The sequence below is a fragment of the Barbatula barbatula genome (genome assembly GCF_947034865.1).
Source record: "Barbatula barbatula genome assembly, chromosome: 19".
NCBI lineage: Eukaryota > Metazoa > Chordata > Actinopteri > Cypriniformes > Nemacheilidae > Barbatula > Barbatula barbatula.
Genome location: NC_136782.1, coordinates 14801131 through 14825650, shown reverse-complemented (window position 1 = coordinate 14825650; position 24520 = coordinate 14801131). Strand labels below are relative to the sequence as shown.

Sequence of the window (24520 nt, the reverse complement as noted above, 5' to 3'; positions counted from 1 at the left end):
CACTAAAGAAACACAAAACAGAAGGGTTCGCTGCTGGTATAAGCAAAGGTTTGGTCTTTCAAAATTCTTAGCCATCCAGGTCACCCAGCATGTCTTGGAGAACTTCACTAAGAGGCTTTAGGACGTGTTCTTCTGGTCTACTAGTGATCTAATGGACAATTAAGCTGCTTGATTTCTCGTAAATAGGTTCTCTCACCGTGTACCAGCTGAACGCAGTGTCAGTGTGGTTACATGGCCGTGTTGGGTTGCAACACAAAGATCTGCAGACTCCCTGGGCAGGGGCTGCCCTGAGTGACAAGAAGCAGACCCGTTTCTTTGCCTTTCCTCGCCCCTTGCTCCATCCCAAGCGACGCCACTTTTAACAGAGGAGCCTCTTACACATTACGGCTCCAGCCACTCCAGGCCTCTTCCAAAGGTTAGATTGCATTACACGTTGGAGAGAGAATGGGAAAGAGAAAAAAAACTTCAAACTTCTTATGCAGTTGCTGCCTGTTCTGCTGCTCTGAGGCCATAATGGCTGTCATTAAGTGAAAAACGATAACTCGAGCAGATAAAACATTCTTCAGGTCATGAGATACACTCTCCTGGCATTTTTCAATGGATTTTTCTGTGAAGTACCACGCCGTGGAATGGGGGCACAAAAGGAAACGCTCTCTGAAAGGGCGGGCTGTTTCAGGGCCATATTCATTAGGAACATCATACCTCAGAGAAGCAAATTTCACAGAGAAAGGCAATGGCCTAAGTTGTCTATCGAAAGCATCGGGAGGCCTTAAAATTGCGCAAAAACTCAAAAATTAGACTTCGACGAGGAGCATTAGAGGAACACAGAACACGCATTATTCTCAGAAACATCACTTTCCATGACTTAATGCCACTGTTTATACACTTGAGCTTAAGCATAATGAATACAGATTGAGGACGTTCTTTTCAGGCCCAGACTCTGAAGAATGCCATAGATTCCTCCTGTCAGACTTCAAAGGCTAATAGTTACTCGCAATTAGAGTGAGCGAAGGCTTGTTGGATAGGCAAGAGCTAGATGCTCCATTCAGATAGTAGGGAATGGTAAATGGAGCCCTTTACCTCCAGCCGTCACAGGTCTGCGATCATTTGGCCCATCATAGATGATGTCCAGAATACCTGGAGACACTTTCGACTTTGCTTTCACATCTTTGTCTTATATCTACACTGTACATGGCTCTGTGTTTTACAGCGGTCTATATGAGCATCGTGGTTATGATATAAGATAAAAGGTCAGACCTTTATAAAAGGCGATAAATACTAATCCCAGCTGGTATTATAATTTAGAATTTCGTCAAAATTATGTTCTGATAAGGGAAATATATTTTAACTACTTGCTAGTAAAAACAAATAAATTTTGGATTAACTGCTTTGAACTCCCAATAGCTTCGCTATGCCTAGCTTGTAAAAGTAACTTGTAAGGACCCTAACACATTTCACTTCATATTTTCCACCCCACCTTGCTGCTATCACACTAATGGCCTAAATCAAAAAATTAGGATCAACACATAACGTATAGATACACAAAACTATCAAAATAGGGATTAGACTAAAAGGTGAGAACTGCCCCAGTGGCTTAACCTGAGGTGAGAGGATCAGTTAAAAGCAATGTATCGTCCATAAAATGTATTCCCAGCATCCCTGGTCCAGCCCATGAGCAGCTCCATAAACTTGAACTGTGACTTAAACAGTCTGGGCCATTACATACAAAAGTAAAGAGATCCAACAAATGAAATGCCAAATACACAAGTCTACTAGCCATTACTACCTCACAACATTAAAGATCGGGTAACACACCCCAATCTCATATTAATCTAACTATACAGTAGTATGTCGTATCTTCGAAGACTATTTAGTTTGATAACATATATAAAAGAGAGATACAGCTGTACGATTATTTCTGGCAAAAGACGAGCTGCTGGATGCAGGGGACGGAACTACAGCGCGAGAACACAACAAATCATCGCATTAATCTCTTTGTATTTTTTACATTATGCATGTACACGCCGGTAGCCAAAAAAACACAGATGTGGGACTTAGTTTGATTTACCGCATGCAGTTCATGTCCGTCCTCTTTTAGCACTAGGGCCGCGCCGTCTATCAGTTTCAAATGATCACCATATCTAGCGTTATATCTACCGTTTATATAACATTCATCAGTCAAATGCTGTGAACAAACCAACACACAACTTCTCTCACTATTGCAAGAGTAATGAGCTGCAGCTACAGGCTCCCCACGCAGCCAATCTTGACGCAGCGCAGCCAATCTTGATAAGCGGGTCTTCCTATCGCGCGTTGGTTGGCGAGTGGGCAGGCTATTTCTTTCAACATGCCATGGGGCGTGCTTTTCCAGGACAAATTCCCAATAAAAAGGAGGGGATCCTTGTTATGAAACAGGAATCCAGACCTAGAAAGACGTTCAGAAACAAGTTGGAGTGCTGGGGGAGTGTATCAAGCACAGAAAAACTACTAACGCTTAACATGGTCAACTTGTTTAAAACCAAGTTGGACGTATGACGAAACGACCACGTTTAACAGTGTAAAGAAGTCGAATGGGTTAATGTTTAACACACACATTGTTTGTGTTTAGAGTGTATTTAAAAAAAAAAAACTTAAACTAAATGAAAATTAGAACTGTTGCCTTATAAATAAACTCATATAGCAATGAAAAATAATACTAATAAAATGAAAAAATTATGTAAAATTATTGCTGAAAAGTAAATGAAAATTAGAACTGTTGCCTTATAAATAAACTCATATAGCAATAAAAAAGAATACTAATAAAATGAAAAAGCATGTAAAATTATTGCTGAAAAGTAAATGAAAATTAGAACTGTTGCCTTATAAATAAACTGATATAGCAATAAAAAAGAATACTAATAAAATGAAAAACTATGTAAAATTATTGCTGAAAAGTAAATGAAAATTAACATAAAATGTTTTTAATTAGTAATTTTGAACATTACTAAAATATTTCAAATCTTCTTCATAATGTTTGAAATAACTTTTCATTGGCCATACAAAACCATAGCTCTTAAGGTCCTTACTTCCTGTAATGGATTGCTGTTTCACAGAGGGTTGTCATTTAAACAAGCACTAACTCTATCTATTAGATGCATTATGGCAAATGATAAACGAGTTAATAAGAAGCAATGCGCCCCAAACATAACCCAAATAAGCCGTAAAAAGTCTGACCTCTCTTCATAAAATCACCTTTCCTAAGCAAAACAGCTGCTCAATCTGGATGAATGCACGGTTCCAACAACATCTACAGAGGGCTGAATCACTAGCACCTATCCCCAGCAGCAACGCATGGGTGGTCTACGGCCTCAGGCCACCATCTCACACAAATCACAGGCTAATTGTTGTAATTCTACACATGGTGACAGTTTTAGACCGTGAAGCGTGAGGACCAGTGCCACTGAATCAGCTTGCAGGCGATGGGAGGCCCTCCAAGTGTCAAAGCTTTCTTAAGCGCAACACCACCAGAGACTGCCATATATCATCAAAGGTCTTTTTTTTTTGCAGGAGTAAGAACAAACAGCTTTGAACAAGTCATTAGCACAGTTTGTTGATGAAAGAGGGGGATAATGTAGGATGGGGAAATATTTGGTTGATTTCAGCCTTGGAAGAGTGGAGTGAGAGCCGGGCAGGTGGGGTTGTTGGCGATAGGTGTTGAGAGGTCGAGAAAGCCCTGGTAACCTTGAGCAGTATGAGATCATCCCCTTTGCTTCTTCACTGCCCCATGTAAGGAACAATGGTAAATCTCAGTCGCCATTCACATTCGAAGTATGGAATAAAGATGCAAGAAGGGGGCGATTCTAGGTTTTCAATATTGGGGGGCTCAGCCTCCAATGAGGATATATGTGAATATGACAACAGAAAAATTAGGAGAACACTCCTGTTTTGTCTTAAACTAAATTAGAAGTCATATCTAAAGATGTTTAAATTGACCCCAAAATACATGTAAAATGTATTGGTTTTTGGTACATGGTTTTTTTTGACCAGCTAAATTTCCTGCAAATAAATCTTAAATATTTTAATTTGGAAGAATTTTGCTACTAGTTCACAGAATGGAACAAAAATTATCTTTATACTTAAACCAAGTACCTAAATAGAAAGTTAAAAAAAACTGAAAAATTTTGTGTGAATTAAATGTGAATTAGTGGCTATGGCATGTCTCTTTAATGTGCTGTGAAAGTGCACTGGTCTAATATACACAAAACCAAGGACAGAAAGAAGCCCAATACTTTTTCTTTCCAACCAAGAGGGTGACAGTGGTCCGGAAGATTAGCCGGACCACCTTGAAGTGGGAAAAATTACTGCTCAGCTTATTTGGTTATAATGTCTCTGCTGGCTGCCTGAGTTATATTTAAGCATTCCCATAATGGCTGTCAGAAATAAGAGGTAATGGTCTGGCCTTAGATGGTCTGCGTGTGTGTGTGCTGACAGAGGAAGTAGCGTTTCTCCTCAAACAGCTCAGTTTGTGTATGAGGGCAGCGCTGGTCAGAGTTGTCACACACAGTAGGATAATAATAGGATGTGTTGCGTCCATAACGCAAACACTTTTCTTCCCACGTTACGTGGGCTGGTGTCACTTGGTTTATTTTATTATTTTCATTTGTGCTTTAAAAACTTCCCCCTGAGAACTTCCCTCTGAGGCGAAAACCAAAAACAACGCAACAAGACACACCCCCCTCACCCCAACGACATGACTCCCAGGCATATGTGCATTCCTTGTTTATCTTCAATTATAAATAACTTTGGGAAGTTGTGGATCAATACTTTCCCTGTGACATGCCGAAGTGGGGGAGGGAGGGAAGCATGACAATTTTAACAACTTTTTTTACTATTATCTCTGTGACTTCACGCAACGCACAGTTCCCATGGCCCTTCGATGTGAGTATCCTGATAAATATATAACAGTCAGTACAGCTAAACGCAAGCCATTTACAGACTGTGTCCACATGACTAACATAAAGACACGAGAGAAGACACGAGGTTAGAGCTACTGGTGTTTACATTGGCACAGTGTCACTTTAGAAGGACTTCCCTCAGCTTCAGCCAAAGATACCATTCACACTATAATACATTCACAAGCTATCATTAGGACAGGATTGGAAACTGCAATTGGATTGTGATGGGGAGAAAAAAGTTGTCAAAATATGATTATTTTTTAAATATGGAGAGAAAATGTCCATGAGCCAACACAATGATACCGTTCGGTCCTTTTACCCAAAATAGGAAAGAACAACAAGAAAGCCATTACTTTATGGTGAGAGATTTTGCTGGAAAATTATGTGGACCTGTGACCCACACTTTTTTTTCAAGATGGGTTGAAAAGTAGAAAAACAGATGAATGAAACCTTGTGAATGAGAGCCAAATTGTATTTTAAACACAAAAGTCTTTTAAAATGTACTTTATAAAATACACACTGAAAAATGTTGGGTTATTTCAACCAGCGTTGGGTCAAAAATGGACAAACCTTTGCTGGGTTGTTTCAACATAAATTGGGTCAACAACGATGGGCACATGATGTAACATATAACATTACAAAACATAAGCGTCAGACATTATTGTTTATATATTGTTTGATGGATGATCAAATTAGAATACGTATAGACAAATAGACAGTTTCAGCGGCTACAACATAAACAAACGTGATGTGGTCCGAACTTAACTTCCGGTAGACAGAAGAATCAATAACCGTTAAGTAATATTTACTTAATTTAATGCACTTAATATACAATAAAATATACAATTAATGTTCATATACTGTCTATAAATAAACTCAAATCAAACAGAGACCAGAAGATAACTTCGGGCCAGGCACATGTGTCTGATGAAACCTATAGCTAGACAACTATTACATTTTTTACATTACAAGAGGCTTCAGCGAAGTGTGATCATAACAAAACCGTAATTACAGCTGACCATTTGATTTTCAAAACAATGTCCAGTCATCAGAAGTAAGGTCTGTGTGCCCCGGAGTCTTCCGACACCAGAGCTCATAATAAGGAAAACACGTGGTACCTGATACTGGCAGCGGGAAATGACACAGAGAGTTTGTGACAGAGAGCATTTGTCTGCGAGCGTGAGAAAAAAGTGAGAGAGAGATGGAAAGAGAATGTGTGTGCGGGAATGCAGCGTGTGATGCTGCATTTCCGTGCAGACATGGAGGGTTCTTTGTTCGGCCAATGAGAGTGTGAGCAGGATGGCTGTTTCCCTCCCCAGGCTCAGATAAGTCTCAGCTATCTAACACAAGAGATACTTTGTAAATCCAGTAACCGTTACTGGAGAGCTCATCATTTTTGACCCTCCCGTCTCCTCCTCCCTCTCTCACCTACATCTCTCTCTCTCTCGCTCTCTTTGATTCTCGACAGAGCAGATTTAATAAAATGTGAGGAGAATGCGAGAAGCTACAGAGGGCTGTTTAAGCCATCTCTGGAGCTCTGACATTTAGCAGCACAGTCTGCGGAGCTCGGCCTAGCGGCCCCTCTAATCTGGCCTGATTTATGGAGCTCTCTTCCTGCGTCTGTGCTAGTGGGGAGCGCCTCAGATCCTGGAGACAGCCTGGCGTCCCCTGCTACGGACACTCCACATGCACGCTATACCCTGCCCTCCAGCCAGTCCTACACCAGGATGTCTCTCTCTCACACACACGGTCTCTGTACAGTGTGTACACACACATTCAGGGTTTGTATCACATAATCATACACAGATGATGATTATGATGCAGTTGTAAATGCGCGCAACCTCCCACCCACACACACAAAAACAGATCGCAAAACACATGTACTGTATGCTTTGTCTAAGCTTAGACACTTTAAGAAATGTGAGCTGACCTTTACGGCTAAACTATTTAAACTGATAAAATAGCTACTGCCAGAATAAGGCATACCGTGGAATCCAGAGGAGTAAGAAAAGAAGAATATAATGCCATGGTGCACTAAAACGCTCACACATTCTCGGTTTGCTGATAATTGTTACTCCCACAAGTCAGAGGGGAGAACAGACGGGGCGGCTCTGGTCATTCGTTTTGAAGCGATTGTGAAATATAGCTTGATAAATGTGAGAAGGATGTGCTATCTGTTCGCTTTCCTCCTGGCTGTGGCACTGCACGATATGGCGAATCCCATTTATCCCCATTCATCAGAATTTCACAGACATCTTAATGCATCCCAGCGCCACTCACGAGTTCTGTAGCCTCTCTCTCTCTAAGCTTGGTCAGCCACGGTGGAGAACATTAACCAAATATGTAGATAAAAACTAACAGAAAACACACTAAGCACATCTTCCATGATTAAGAAGAACTATTTCTTCACTACTGACGACAACAAGGAATATTTATAACTTTATAACTATATCAGCAAACCTCATTAACTGACAATAATATTAGTTACAATTGTGTGCTGCAGTTTCACATTTTGGATGTCAACAACAAATAAACCTGTGTGACCTTCTTCCGACTGCAGAACACAAAAGAAGATATTTTGAAGAATGTTGGTTACTGAATAACGACAGTAGCCATTGATTTGCACTGGTCTTGTGTCCATACAATAAATGTGAATTGGTATTGCTGTTGTTCGGTCACCAACATTCTTTAAAATATCTTCTTTTGTGTTCTGCAGAACAAAGAAAGTCACACTGGTTTGAAATGACAAGAGGGTAAGTTCATTTTTGGGGGCGAACTTTCACTTTAGAAATAGAGTAATACCACACTACACTTTTTGGTTTGGTTAAACTCAGTTGAGTTCGTTTTTTGTAAAACACACTTTTATTTCCATGTTTTCCAACTCAAAGTAAAAAAAAACGCTGCATTCTTTAGATTCTGATCTACTAAAGCCGCAGTCTGCTATATATCATCATTCAAAAAGAAACACTAGTACACTCACCAAGTGTGAAAACACTCTTCTCTTGTTTTGACTTTGGAAGCACACCTTTAATGATGGCAACAGCACATTAACACCGACCTAATCCATTTGGTTTGCTTTAATGAGGATGGGAATCATTCGTCTCCATTAGGTCGGCGTGTCTGAGCGGCAACAGCCATTATCTCCTCAAACTTGTCTAAACACACATGCTGACTGGCCTCACATGCATCGATCCTCCACACACACCCTCTTACTGGAAGCCCAGTAGAAGCCTGGCCCGGACCGGACTGGTCAATAGCACTCGCTTTATTTGGGAGCATGTGGGCACATTATTGCTGGACTTTTGTTTGGAATAAGAACTGTGAGTTTTTACAGCAGAACCTTTCACACTGATGTTGTTGTATTAGGTGTCTGAAAAGCTAGACTGACTCACACCTCAAATACTAGCACACATCATGTTTTATATCACAAAATCTAGCTTAAGTATCATAAAGAGTGCACTAATATTTAACATGAAAAAAGCAGAATCAAAGTGGTCAGTCTGCCATTGTGCGTACCTGTGAGTAATTTGGAATGACTAACATGGGATAGCGTGCGCGGAGGAGGTTAACAAAAGCAAGAAAAACATTGTTATAACCAACAGGTTGTCTCAGTGTGCATCTGGGCCTATTCAAGAGACAACATTGAACATCACACAGGTCGCCCCCGCTGGGTTTTAATCACTTCTGAGGGCAACGGCGGCATGATTCAATGATTAAAATGAAACTGGTGTAATAAAAAAGCAGAAATCATTGAGAGGAGGTTCACACGGAGTTCAGTAAGGAGTACGCAAAAGCCCCGTCATCCTTTGCCTCTCAGCGTGGGGGCCATAAGAAAGCGGATAGTATCTCTCGCTGACAGAGAAGAGTTACTGTGTGAAAATCGCATGCTTTTTCAAACTCTCTGGTCCACAACAGATGAGTTTTAAGCGAGGGAGAGTCTAATTTTAACCTGTCACTGTGAGCTGGACAGACGGGTCGGTGGGAAGTTGTGGAGGGGTCTGACCCCGCGACAGAAAGATAGGCAGTCGCCTCGGAGGGTCTCTTCGTCCGAAGGTCCCGCGGGAAGAGCAGCCTGGCAGAACACTGCGCCTCACGTTCCCAACCCCTCCACACGCCCCAGCCTGGCCTTTTCTTCTCTGTGGAGCCATTGGTTCCCAGGCCTGTACCCTATTTTTTTAGCTCACCCTAGTGTGGTTTTTCGCAGAGCTGTTACCCTGTGCTTAAAGTCCAGGGTTTTGAAATGGTTAGCCAGGGGCAGTGCCTGACTCCAGGCTGCATCAACCCTCACATCAAATCACTTTAATGAGCCATCTACAGGAGACGCCCGGCCTGCCCGCCCGGGTACAGGTGCGTTGCCAGGCGCCGTCTCCCATACCACAGCGCAGGGGCCTCGTGTGTACACGCGCATGGTAATTACAAAGTGTGACACCTCGAGTGACTGAACAGTGCTGAATGAACCTTGTGCCACACCGAGGGTGCTCATGTGTGAGGACTAAAAGAGACAAGTGAACTGCGTTGCCATACCGGTGAGCTGAGGTGTCACAAACACTTTCTTTTCTTTATTAAGGGCCACATTCATGTTGGAGGCAGAGACTAATGCACATGGGCACGCGGAAGAGGGGTAAGGATAGACTATACGAGAAGTAGTGTGAGGCTATCAGGCAGTAAGGATGCCTATGTTGAGCATTTGAAAGGAAAAGGTCAGGCACCATGGCATAGAAGGGAATTCTGGGAAAAAAGGTCACACACAGATTCATAAGCATGTTAATCAGATGAGGCGATAGGTCTGACACACTTTCGGGCTGAGTGTGTGTGCGTGTGTGTGTGGTCCAGGGTGTCACTATGTGCCTCTCATCACAAGTCTATTCTATGATGACTTCTGATGGCCTGCCAGGCCAAGACACAGGCCCTTCTGGTGGAGACAACAGCGGTGTGTGTCAGGGGTGGCCTTAATTCCAGTCATAGCCGACAGAACATGAAAAGTGTAAACACCATCCCATACCTCCGGTCCGCAACATACAGACACACACAAACAGAGATTTACTAACTAGGAGTGTATTACTCCCAGAACAGGCCATGGAGCAGCTGTTGAAGTTAGTCTTAAGTGCGGAGATCTACTAAAGCCAGTTAAAATGCTAAAGACCTTCAAAGCCCAAGAAGAGGTCTGTGTTAGAGGCATATGAAGACTACATAAACACAGAAACCTCAAAAACATGAAAGCAGCATTCAGCGACGCAGATAAGCCCTGAATGATACAACGCAGACTAGAAGATCAAACTTTATTTATGAAATGGCCGTGGATTGAGATCATCCATTCTTTTTTTAAATACCCGAGACCTCAAACTTTAATCTCCTCATCCTGCTAAAGATTTTTGAACTCAAAGACAGGCACAACTGTTACGACTGGTGTCAGTGTTGAGTTTACATGCTAGAAAAAGTATGATGAGCATTCAGATGAAGCATGGTGGTCTCTCTGTCATCTTTTGCCCATGGAGACTTGATTAAAGCACAGGACGCCACATTGGGCAACGTAACCATTAGAAACCCTCTTGGTGGTCGGGAAAGAGAAGTTCGAGTTTGGTGTGATTTATTCAGGGTGTCACTCATATCTGGATGTGAGGAATGAAGAGTCCTGACCCCCAAATGTGGCAAAGAGAAGGGACGAAGCCGCGCTTGGTTCCCATGCAATCTTATTTACCCAGTGCTATTTTGGAAGTGCTTTGTGCTCCCTGAGCATATCGCAGCCTGCCTCTTCCCCTCCAGAGCTTAGGGTTATGTGAAAAGCTAAGGAGGCGTAAGGAGGCGAGAGGAGTGCCAAGCTGAACGATGCAGCCCGCCAGGCCTTCCTCAAGCCAGAGCTACTTTCTAAATGGACCCTGCTTGAAAAGACGATTTTTTCTTCCTAAAAAGAAAACCAAACCTGTATGACTTTTTCTTCCGCAAAACAAAAGAAAATATTTTGAAGACTGGCCCCCACTGACGTCTATTGTATAGATGCAAAACCACAGAGACATTTCTCAAAATATCTAATTTTGTGTTCCACAGAAGAAAGAGTAATTTCTAAGTTACAATTTCTGAAAAAAAACAATCAGGTCACTTTAATTTATGGTCCAATTCTCGCTATTAACAAACCATTAACTATGACTTTTGCCTCCATAAACTCCTAATTTGGTGCTTATTAATAGTTAGTATGATAGTTGTTAGGTTAAGGTATTGGGTAGGATTAGGGATGTAAAATATTGTCATGCAGAATATGTGCTTTATAAGTGCTAATGAACAGCCAGTATTGTAATAATATGCATGCTATTAAGCAACATGTTAATAGTGAGAATTGGTCCGTATACTGTACTAAAGTATTATCAAAATCTTTATTCTATTATTAAAATGTATTGTTGAACACTGTGTATTTGTGACTTTAATGGCACAATTGCTTCAAAGCAAGAGAGGGATACTATGTACTGCAGTTAACGTTAGCATGCTAAAACCCTTTTACCCCATCTGCCTTAAAAAAAAACATTTACAGCACTGTTGCTTTTTCCCTCCCTGCCTGTCAGTACATCTTTTCTGGTGACTCTGATATCTTGAGGAGTTGCATGTTGCTTCCTGATCAAAGCACTCCACAATCTTCTTTGCTAATTGTACAATTATCTCCAGAGCGCCTCCAACAGCAAAGCCCCTTTACAGGACTCTGTCTAATGGCAGCGGCTATCAAAGTGCAGCTCTTGTTTTCTGATGTATGGCCACAGGCTTGGCTTTTAAGGGAAGCACAGACTGTGAGCCTTTAAAGGATGTCTCTGTTTTACAGAGGCTGCAAGGTTAAACCCCTCTAAATAATCTGGACAAATGGAGCTGGTTAGGTGGTCCACATGAGCACGCGCACAAAACCAGAGAATATAAGTAGAGCGGTAGGAAAGGTGAAAGAGGAGAAAAAAAAGGTAAGAGATGGTGTTGACTCATTATGTGTGGCGGTCTGTTAAAATATAGTCAGAAAGCCAATTCTATACAACGCAACAATAAATAACTTTGATAAAACTGTCTGGATAATAGAACCGCACTAATCTGATCATTACAACAATTTAACTCCAGATCTGAGGTTCAATGAATGAGTTTCCATTGAGGTTAAAAGGCTGAATGAAATACAATATTAGCAATGCAAGACCTTTCCAAAAACCATGAGATGATCGAATGTGTATGCAGATGACTTCCTGCTCTTTACAAGCTTCAATGACAACGACTGTCCGATGTAACACATGCCAAAGAGTTCATCAGCATCAGGAACATCTGTCCTGTCAAAACACTCTCAGAGCTGATGTGTGGCCTCTCAAACCCAGCAGCAGCCATTCCTGCAATTCTTTTGGCCACGCACTGTTCTGGGATCAGACTGCTGGCGGCACGGTGGCTAAGTAGCGTATACAGAGCCAGGAATGAGATCGGCGTCAACCTGCCACAACAAATAAAGAAGCGGCTCAAAGTAAACGGATAAGACAGTTTGTTGCGTGAGAAAATGGTAGTCTGAGGTAAAGAGGCTGTGAATCCATAGCTAATTATGTGAAGGTCTAGAGAAAGCTTATACCAGCCACTGGAGCTAGCAAGCCAAAAAGAAGGCCTGTTGCACAGAAACTCACACACATGTACTGTGACCCTCGGATTTGTCACACTAATTTAGACCTTCTGTGAAGGATTTCATAGATGAACCTTAATTGTAAATAAAGGTAAAAGCCAGCTGCCTTTTGGCTGGGAAGAAAAACGAAGGCGCCTAATTTGGAGCCGCGAACCTCCTTCTGTCCATCTAATACCTTTATAATAAGCTTTCAGAGAAACAATGACAAATTTTAATCTCCTCTAGCTTCTTTCTGTTTCTTCTCATGAAGGGCCTTGTTACAGACAAAATGGATTGAAAAAACCCGGAAAAACTCGAGGCTAATCCATTTCACCTTTGTGTATGCTGAAGGAAGGATGTTTTCACTCATAAACTGTATATATATATATGAGAGAGAGAGAGAGAGAGAGAGAGAGAGAGGGGTAAATGCAACAATTAAATTGTCAAATTCATTTATCAATCGGTTCTGCAAGTTCCTGTTCGTGATCAGTCACGCCTGCCACCATGTCACACGCTAATCGAGAATGCCAAATTTATTCGGGAAACGTGCAGGATGTGGCGTTTCGTCAGTTTAAAAGCAAACATGCTGAAAATAACACTGCTGACCAAAACAGGCAGTCTGAAACTGACTGAAACAGTCAGAAGAACTCTTTCCAACACATCTCTCCTCGCCAAGAGCAGTGCTGATCTTACTGTACCGGCTGCAATTAACTGTAATTCATCCTGCACATTAACAAAGCCCACGTGTACTTTTATGAAAACCATCGGGGACAGAAAGAGCCAAAACCAAGCCAGGACACCACCACATCATTTATACCAGATCATCAATATGGGCTTTCAAGTTATGACTACTAGAAACATAAGCAGCGCCATTTTTTTTTCTAAATTCATGGACATTGGTCAAAGACGGTGGTGTTTCGTGGCACACTAAAGGCCAGACCACCCACCCATACCGTACAAAGGCCGATTTGCTGGTGAAACAAAAGATAGGCATACAAATATAAAAGGTGTGAATGGTTTATGTTTTGCTCTATGGTGTATTGAGATTTTAAAAGCGATGACACATACAAGTCACATATGGCAGATGGATAAGAGGAGAGAAGAAACAGACTTTCCGGATGAATCTGAAAGGGTAAGAGGACTGAGCAAAAGCATTAAAGCGAGAAAAATGCACCCTCTGTATCTCTCTCTGCGTCCTCGGGCCTTGGTAATGCTTTGCACAGGCGGGCTTTTGAAGGTCATGCGATAGCTGCTCACCCAGCTGTTTTAATATTTACTGCATCTCCTTTTTTTCTGCTTCCTAATCTGTCACACTCCTTCAGATTATCACCAGAGGCAAAGATTACCAAAAACACAACCATAACAACAAAAAAGAATTAAATAAAGAGGAATCTGCCAAGCTCTTGATACTGAAAGGACCGATCTCTGTGCAGCCGAACTGCCCTCAGCAACATGCATCAGCTAGTGGAGTAGGAGATTTATAGCAGGGATGCAGACAGATTACAGCTGGGCTCAGAGGTGTGACAGTAGCGCCTCGGGCCGTGGACCCTCCTGCTGTTGCTGCTTTGGCTCTGATTTACGATAGACCTGAGGGTAGTGCCGGACTGGGGCGTAAGCCGAAGTGGTGTAAGGTTACCGGTCACCCTGTGCCAATGAGCAGGTCACAGCCCACCAAAAGTGCCCATTTATCTGTGATAGAGCAACGTCTGCTTTTCTGGGTTCAGAAATGAGATTTTGGAGAAACGCCATGTGTAATATGGGGCGAACGTGGGCTGTGATTTTAGGGGAACCGCAAGGCTTTACTTTGGGCCACATGCAAAAAGAGACAGTTGAGTTTACCGGTAGCCCTCTCTTGACACTCTTGACCTCAGTCTCGCCTATAACTCTAAACCATTCTCTCACATCAACCTGCACCAACTGCTTAGAGGCGCACTTCTGTCTCTCAAATGGCTGCCCTCAGAAGCACATGCCATAATAAGAGCCGCCCACTTTTCAACACCTTACAGAGCTTCTTTGCTGACGTCGTTTTCTCTCCCGCTCTCATCCGTTGCTCCCTTCCACTCTATAAACAGGTCGCTGCTGGCTGCTGTTGGGAAGGGAACAGTAAACACACGGAGAGGGTTTGAGAGAGGGTGAGCACAGCGTGCATGCTGCAGTCAGAGTCCTGATGAGACCGAAGTATTCACACCAGGCCCTGACCGCCAGCTGACCCTCGTGGATCAACAGCTGCCGCGTGTTTGAAGTCCCCCCTCACGGCTCACGTTTCATTCGGGGACTTTTTCTGACAATATTATTCGAGGGAATAATCTGCCCAGTTAGATGCTTTTGTAACACCCCATCTAATTTGACCACCACCGAGCAGTCAGCGCTGGTTACCGATCTGACCGCATCCAACAGCTTCCACAAAAACCTGATCATTCCTATTACTAGGAAAGACCCTATATCTGTGCAGATACAGAAATAGATCTATCAGCTCAGAGAGCGTGTGCATATAAACAGACAAAAACACACAAGCACTCAAAACGCAGGCAGATGGAAGAAGGTGTTTTCGAATCTGTCTTTCGAAAGTTTGTGGGATGACTGAGGTGTGCTCGGATCTCCAAGGGGTTTTTCAGTGCACACTAACACCTCTCTATCTCTCTTTCTCTCTCTCCATATTTCTCTTGTGTGTGCAGTCAGTGAAGAGTGATAAGAGCACATTCGGCCAGCAGCACTGCCTAGGGCTAGAGACCAGCTTTAGTCATTTAGCAGAGCGTGAGAGAGCATAGAGGAATAATGCACAATCCCATCCACCATCCACCATTCCTGACCTTACTGCAATACACATACAGTACAACCACACATACGACTGAGAAAACATTTGACTTGACAAAAATCCTGCTAAATAATGCATTAAAATATTATGACACATGTTGTTCTGACTGCAGTCAGAACAAGCTAGGAGTAAAAAACAAGAGAGAAAATGGCGTTGCCAATTAACGTTGATGTACCAATTAGTGACAATTAGTGCTTCCAAACGCTCTACAAAGCCTTGAAGAAAACATTTTTAAAGGTTAGAAAAACCTGTTAAATTTTAAATCTATAAATATGTACTGTAAGTCAAGCAAATAAAGATTAAATCAGTCAAGTGCCTGCCAATTCTGGCTTTAGATATAACAAAGGTTACATCTTTATGCTTTTATTTTTTCTAGGTGACCATTGAAATGTGCATTATAATTTATCCTCATGTGTGCAGATACAGGCATGTAGGCTACTGTTTAGTTTCAATAAGGTTTTTTTTGTTGCCAAACCCTCACTGCAGATATTCAGTACTTTGTGTGGAAAGCAAGGTTATAGCACTTTAGTTTTTATTTGACTAAACCTATAAATTATAACATATAAATCTTGACCTAATTCTTGGATAAACTTCAACTAAATGAAAATTAGAAAGGTGGCCTAAGAAATACACTGAAATAAGTTTAAGCGGAGGCAATAAAAACAACTAATCTTAAACTTAATATACGTATTATAAAATAAATGAATCGTTTATAACAACTTCAATGCTTGCAAATGTACATTTACATGAAAACTAAAAAGGTTCGAATAAAAAAAGCTCAAAATATGAATAAAACTACAACAAAACTAAAACAGTTACTGTTGAAAAGGCCTTACAAGGCCCATTCCTGTTTGAGATGCCATAAAGCAGACACCGATCACACATTTCTCCACAACTACAAAACAAAAACAATTCACTACCACAAAGAAAAACAGTGAAACATGCATGCGGACATGCAAACAGATACAAGTAGCATTCCTCACAAGTAACACACCAACTTCAACCAAGCGCACTTTCTGTCTCATTATTAGGTGAACTGAGACATTCCATCTCTGTGAGAGAATAATCAGCCTTTGTGTGAACACAGGGAACAATGTTAACCCTTAATCCAGTCATGTAAGCTTATTACCCCGAAAGCACGTACAGGCCAAAAGCCCAAATACACAGCGACAGAATTTGCTAATCTACCACTCTCCCTGCTAGCACAACGACCCAGGGTTTGGGTTCAAAGGTCTACATCTCTTAAATTCAATGTAAATGTGTGTATAAAATTGCATTTGTAATATATTTTGTTTGTGTGTATATATAACACTGTGCGGTTTGCATATTCTATGCAGTGTGAAAGCTAATGATCATGTTTTCTCCATTTGTTTCTTTTAGCAGGCTCCTTGCAAAACTTTCCAGAAGTTCAAGTAAAGTTGAAAGGTGAGGAGGTCAAGGCGGTTGTGAAAAACCGGGCTGTTGGAAAGGGGGCACAAACGCACAATGTGTCTGGACAATGTGGTGTTTAAGGGGGTGGAGAGTGTGTTCACCCGTTCTTCTTCTTTAATCTCTCACACTCCCAGAAACACACACACATACTCACACGTACACACAAAACCACAAACACATACATATACACTCTCTCTTTCTTTACAGCCAAACATATGTGTCTAAACACACAAATCATTTAGTATTTAAAACAACGGCATAAAGTTTACATTCTTTCTTTGGAAAACGAAACAAACATGAACGTGTGGATTGATGCTTCATTTTTATGCGTGTGAAAGGCGTATGCTGAGAGCCGCTGAGTGCACGCTTACTAATGCGTCTAAAAGACATACTTTATGCCTCCTGAAAAAGAAGATTGAGTAAAGTCGGACCAGAGTAAAGCCAACGTAACCCATCAACAGTTACTGAGTTACATGTGGTGCTAAGCTCCAGGGGGAGGATTGCATACCCCTCCGCCTCTGGCCTTCTTTAATCTGGGGTCCCGCGCTGCTGGCCCTGGCTTATTCCTCTCAACACTCTCATAAAGATGACAAAGCCCTGATCAAAGCCAATGGCTGGCCCCTCGGTTTATTTGAGCACAGAGTCATTCACAGTGCAGAGAAGAAACACACACATATACGGTAAGACGGGCCGCAGTGCTGAGTCAAGGGCGATCAGAGAGGGGGACCACTCATTTAAAAAGAGACACCAAAGTGCCACAGCACCCAGAGAAAGACGCGAAAACAACAAGACTTTAGCACATCGGAACAGAATTCGCTAATGGAGAAGACATGCTAGCTGAGGGTGATAGCTCTGTGAAAGCCATTAGCTAGTCGGGCCCCTGACAGCCATTTCCAAGTCGCTGTTTTTCCCCTCTGCTTCTGCTCTCATCAGTCCTGCGGTCGGAGGAGGCTCGTGTTTCTCATGGGGAGAGGAGGTGTGAGCGGAGGACATCTTCGACACCGAACTTGAACGTTTGAACCCGCAGCTCTCAGAGAGCTCAGTGGGGAAGAGGGTGAGATAAATAAGTAGAGCAGAACGTGTGAGTGAGATAGTTCAGAGAGCCTTTGATCCGCGGACATTGCTGTATAGATACACTTTTTCCAATGATTTGACGGGATGAAAGGAAAACACGGATAGCGGGGAGTTTCATCTGTTCGTCCCGAGTTAAGAATAACAATGGACACATGGGCAGGATGAATCATTGCGAAGAAAAATTACACCAAAAAATGGCAATTATTACATGGGCTGTATTTTGACTCTAACAAAATTCAGAGCTTTGGTTCTGTTAGATAAATCACAGGCCACAGGCCACATTTTTGACTACTTTGTATAAAGTGTGGCACATGTTGTCATTTATTCAGCCACAGAGTGAAAGCTCTTTTAATGTACGGCGCAGCTTTCCCATTCAGCAGATAAAACTGAATAAATTACATGAAACAGTGTTGACTTCGGTCCCTACGAATACAATTAGTAGCCAAATTGACCAAATCATAAATCTGAAGATTAGGCAAAACACGCAGACGTGCTCATGGAAAGGCACAACCTGCTAACTTCTAAACAAAACATCAAGACACTCAGTGAGCACATAAAATAAAATTGTCACCTGGATTGAGAATGACAAAAAAAGATGTAAAAAAGAGCTACTTGAGACCAAAAACATATAATGTTAACTTATTGGTGTGAACTACTGGGAGTTGGCATTCTTGGTTCCAGAAATATTTAAAGTGCTTTCATCCTTTGCTTTGGACACACACATACACTTGCGTGACTCATCCCTCAGATTTTTGATGGGCTAAAAACAGACCCAGCGACACCTAGCTGAGCCACACAGGAGGGCCTGTTATAGAGCTGAAGTTTTCAGGTGTTAGTTCACTGCCTGAGGACAACAGCACCTGCCCAGCATGCGTGTGTGCATCTGTCTACATGAGGAGGTGCCCGACTCTACACAGCTCTTGACGCGGACACACACACATAGCCGCTCGAGCATTAAAAGACAGCAAGCTGTAAATGAGAGGGGCTCTTCATGAGAGAACAGCAATTATCAGCACAGATATCACAAGAGCATCACACGATGCTGTAAAACAGCTGTGGCCATTAACCATACTTAGCTAATGCAGTAATGCCACTAAATGGCATGATCACACACTGTTGATCTGACTGGGGTTGAAAGTGTGCGTTGTTTTCTTTCTGTTTGTCTGTCTTGGTTTAGAAACATGTTGATTTTATTAAGTATATGAAAGAACAGCTAAAATATACAAACTAATATATACGGTTCATACACATAGCTTTTAGTCTCTATATAAGCAAGAATATTTCATAGAAATCTGTTGTTTTAAGCTAAGGTGTTCTACCTCTACCTCATAAACCTCTCAAAGGTCCAATGTATGAAATTTTGCGAATTGCAACCAATGGCTCACTTACTATGCGGTGTGTGTAGATAGAAAAAGCTAATTCTCACACAGAGAGTGAGAGAGTGAGAGAGTGTGTGAGTGAGAGAGTGAGAGAGTGAGAGAGAGAGAGAGAGAGAGAGAGAGAGAGAGGTCTGTATTGTAGGCCATTGATAGGCTTTTAAATGTCAATCGCTTAATTTACTGAAAACATGTACAAACTTGCTACAGCCTCATAAATTTGTGCAAGAGGTCTCTGAGAGTTAATGAACAGCTTGTAAAACATGAATGAAGGGGTCAGGGCATTACAACGCGTGATATTGTGAATGAAAAGCATGTGAGAGGTTGGAGGATTGTTGGCTTTCACCCAGCCCATCTGACCAGCAGACCAAGAGGCAAGGTACACAAGGGAAGGACGTGGGGGGAGTGGAAAGACAAGAGAGGAAAACGGGAGGTTAAGACCCGAGACGGTGAGTGAATGTTACAATAAGGGCATGTGAATGTTGAGTTATTAAATACAAACCAGTCAACATGTATTACAGCCACTTCAAAAAGTATCAGTGACAAAATGTTTGAATGTTATTGCATTACACATCAATATCAAAACAACAAGTGGCAAATACAAGTCACTAAAATACATTTTGGATTCACTTTAAAATAAGGTTGTATTTGTTAACATTACTTAATGCATTAGTTAACATAAACTAACAATGAGCAATACTTACAGCATTTAGTCATCTTAGTTTTTGTTAATTCCTGTATTTACTGATAAATTTTTTAAATCAAAAGTTGCAACCGTTAACATTAGTTATTGCACAATGAACTAATATGAATAATTGTATTGACTAACATTAACACGTTTTAATATATGATCAAAAACTGTGTTGCATATTGTTAGTTCATATCAGCTAATGCATTTAATAATGCTAACAGTTACCTTATTGTAAAACCTTATTCTATAAAAATACATTGTTTAAAATGAAAAGAAAGTATACCAACACTGACTAGTTGTCAAATGTTAGCGGAAAAAATCCAAAGTTAATAGGTTTTTTAAAATCTTTATCAGCCTGACCCACATACATCCCTTAAAAATGACACAGTTTACAGTTTAGATCAAAGTAATTGCCAAAATATAAAAATATACATCTAAAAAGCTAATTTTGATAAAATGTCTCAAGTGCAGATGCCTTTGGCTTAGTAGGTTGTTATCTAAGACCTTTTAACAAAGCCACTGTATCACTACTGTAGTTTGTTTGGTGAATACACTGTGTTCTCATAGTGTTGGATGGAGGCGCAGACCTTTTTCACTTCAGCAGGGCCCACACAAAGGTCAGCCAATCAGTGTCAGGGACATAAGGGCATAGGAAAAGATGTATAATTACCTCAATCAATTTAATTGGTGGGGCCAATGTGAGCAAAGGAAGCAGCACCCCCAAGCACTAACACACACATAAACAAACAAAAGCGCAAACTTCCAAACAGATAAATGAGGTAAGGCAGGTACACACACACACTCAAACCACCAGTCACGGCAAGAGCAATCATTTCAGCTGCCCGGTCCTTGCATGTTCAGGAAGACAGACACTTCCCTGTATCTGACCCAGCTATCACCTATTCTCTCTCTGTTCGGGTCTTATCAACATAGCCCAGCGCTCAGCCAACGGCTCACATTACACGATTTGGTGCAATTGCTTTTAGACTGACCCGCACTCATACAATGAAGCTCAGTTAAGAGGAGATGGGAAACATGAAAGCCCCCTGTTGATGTCCCCCCGGCTCCCCCCGGCCTGACCGCATATACCCTTGGCTGTGATCAAAAGCAGGAATTTGATTAACGGAGATAATGGAAGACGATGGGCTGAAAACAAACTTTCGCAGCTGTGCCACCTCAGAGGCAATGAGACTATGAGCGAAATGCCGAAAACTTCAAGGTGGCCACCCAAATGGATGATAGCGAGGACGTGGGAGATTATCCTGACGCCCTTCTCAAAATTCGTGGGAGCTTGAACTTTTAGCTTTTTTATCTATAGCTTTTATTACAGATTATGAATTTTAGACAACCGTGGAGACCTGATCTGCTTTAAATTGCAGGCAGAACTGTGTGGTTATGTGAGCTTGCATGAGAGCCTGTGGTAAAGTGTGTGCTTTGTGACTTCACAGGAAGTACCCAAATTTATCTATTCAACAACTCCCAGCTAACAAACATGACCCTACCATATGATGGTCCATATGATTCCCCTTCTTGTACAAAACAGATCAACAAAAAGCAATTCGGCACTGGCTGAAAGCTGAGCAGTGGCCATGAGAGCCATGTGGCCGCTAAGAGGTGTCAGCGTCGAGCCAGACCCTGAGCCTACATTCAGGGCTTATCTATTGTGTGGCAACAAGCAGACTCATTCAGGGGGCCTGTGTGTCGCCAAACTCTGCTAATGAGCGTAGCGAGCAGGGCCACGGCGCAACACAGGGCCCCCATTCAGCAGCACAATGCAGGGGCCAGGTTTCCACAGTGGGCAGTTGGAGTAGGGGGCTGGCAGGGGCGGTCAGGGCACTCAGCCCCTATCAAAAGGGCAAAGCCCGATCTCTGTCTGCACACACTTTAAAGACCAGCCATTAAAACAATGACAGCGGCAGAGAGAGAACGTGTGGACAGAGAGGAGAAAAGAGACAGAAGCCATAATAACTTTCAACATAACTTCACCACTCATTTATTTTTCTCATGAAAACTGTTAGTGTGATGTGCAGCTAACAGGGGCAAACAGGAGTCACGTGTTGCCAAGTCACAAATTGGCAAAAATACAAACACACACACGTATATACACAGCTGTGGCCTAATGGTTAGAGCGTTGGGCTTGTGATCAGAAGGTTGCCGGTTCTAATCTAAAAAAGGATTATTAGGAACACCTGTTCAATTTCTCATTAATGCAATTATCTAATCAACCAATCACATGGCAGTTGCTTCAATGCATTTAGGGGTGTGGTCCTGGTCAAGACAATCTCCTGAACTCCAAACTGAATGTCAGAATGGGAAAGAAAGGTGATTTGAGCAATTTTGCCGGACTGAGTATTTAACAATCTGCTCAGTTACTGGGATTTTCATGCACAGCCATTTCTAGGGTTTACAAAGAATGGTGTGTAAAGGGAAAAACATCCAGTATGCGGCAGTCCTGTTGGAGAAAATGCCTTGTTGATGCTAGAGGTCAGAGGAGAATGGGCCGACTGATTCAAGCTGATAGAAGAGCAACTTTGACTGAAATATCCACTCGTTACAACCGAGGTATGCAGCAAAGCATTTGTGAAGCCACAACACGCACAACCTTGAGGCGGATGGGCTACAACAGCAGAAGACCCCACTGGGTACCACTCATCTCCACTACAAATAAGAAAAAGAGGCTACAATTTGCACAAGCTCACCAAAATTGGACAGTTGAAGACTGGAAAAATGTTGCCTGGTCTGATGAGTCTTGATTTCTGTTGAGACATTCAGATGGTAGAGTCAGAATTTGGCGTAAACAGAATGAGAACATGGATCCATCATGCCTTGTTACCAATGTGCAGGCTGGTGGTGGTGGTGTAATGGTGTGGGGGATGTTTTCTTGGCACACTTTAGGCCCCTTAGGGCCTGTAAAAAACTACTTGTAAGTCGCTTCGGATAAAAGCGTCTGCCAATTGAATAAATGCAAATGCCAATGCAAATGAAAGGGGGTCAAACACAGTATTAGTATGGTGTTCCTAATAATCCTTTAGGTGAGTGTATATATATATATATATATATATATATATATATATATATATATATAACAAGACATACTGGGACTGAATGTTTAAAAGCCTTGGGGTTTAGCCTGTGACCAAAAGCAATCACCCCAAAACACCATAGCAACCACCCGTAACGACCTATTAACTGCACTGGCAGGTGTTTTACATAGACATAGACATAGCATAGCATTATGTACATTTCCACTGAAAATATAATCATCTAGTTCAGATTATTGTTATTTTTATGATAATTATAATAAAGGAATGAATGCAAGTCTGGACATGCCCAGGTCATGGTCAGGTTTAAAGAGTAAGAGAGAGATGGAGAAAGAAGAAGCAAAATATCTATCTGCTCCCCATAGTTGACTGAAAAGTGTGGGAAAAAAGACTTTTGGATGTTCTGGAGCCACGGCGACTGTAAAAGCAGGCCATGTCAGCTCCCATCAGCCCAAGAGTTTTTTTTTCACAGCAGCTATTTTCAATGCACCCAGGAGCAGGAGTGGCCGGCCATTAAAACCCTGTTAAAACACTTCTGATGTTGTCAGCGGCCGCGAGGCGGAGTGCCCGGCCCAAACACTGAGATGCTATCTCCCTGCAGCAGTTCACTGCCGCTGTCAATACTGTGAGCGGGAAGGTGCAAGATGAATAACAACCTAATTTGGGCATCAAAGTTTTATGGCGCTTTCTCCAGGCCGAGCGCTGAGAGGTGGGGCTTGCGCTTCAGCAAATCATATGACCTTCACTCCTGAACCTTTTAAAACCTTTTAAAACAGCCAGCTAACACTCCGACGCATTAAAAGGTAGGCATGAAAAAGGAGAGGGAAAAAACACGCCGGTCTCACTTTTACAGTTCCAACCTCAGGCTGAATTACATTTGCAGCATTTAGATGGATAATAGTGACTCTCTCAGCACGCTTGGTCTGACCTCCAGAAGCTTTTTGCTCGAGAGGAACTTTATTTATTCACTACATCTGCCCAATCGCCAGAACCCATAACGCAACTCGGAGAAACGTTTCGGCAAACTTCACTTTGCTTCTTTGACCTCTTTTTAACACATTTTGCTTCAAGGAAAGAAACACCTCAGGAGGGAAGAGTCCAGAGAGATGTCAGAGAGAGAGAGCTTTTTACTGAGGCGGGTGAACTCCCAGCTCAGATGCCAAATCTCTGGGGACGTACAGGTTTTACCAGCGTGTTTTTTTTATTATGTTGAATGCACAAGCTTTGATAATGTCTCTTAAAGATGCGCTGATGCTCTGAAAGCACTGCACGCTCAACCTGCAGGAATCAATATGTGGTTTAAGTTCTTGTAGAACTCAGAATGAAAGACGGAGATGAAATGTGCACACGTGCACAAACAGACCACTCCAGCACAACAGACACATAAATTCATTCACTGTCACACATACAACCAGATAGCCAAGTAACCTAAAATGTATGGCATCACATATTCATAAATAGTCATTTTGTTTCAATCAGATGATGAAAGTGGTAGCTGCACACAGAACAAAAAAGGCGTCCGCCAACAAAGCGAATTGCTCTATGCCGCACCACAACA

The 24520-nt window shown here is 42.1% G+C and overlaps 1 protein-coding gene across 6 annotated transcripts in view; it reads right to left on the bottom strand.

Moving 5' to 3' along the window:
• The window catches only part of bcas3 (BCAS3 microtubule associated cell migration factor), a 190865-nt gene that overhangs the window by 34672 nt on the left and 131673 nt on the right, over positions 1 to 24520 (bottom strand). For 3 of the 6 annotated variants that reach the window (XM_079482294.1, XM_079482292.1, XM_079482293.1), the window contains one exon: positions 22621 to 22677. The exons of the other annotated variants lie outside the window; for them this stretch is intronic. In XM_079482294.1, the coding sequence (XP_079338420.1) occupies positions 22621 to 22677 (57 nt within the window). The remainder of the gene's footprint in view (positions 1 to 22620; positions 22678 to 24520) is intronic. 6 annotated transcript variants of the gene reach the window in all.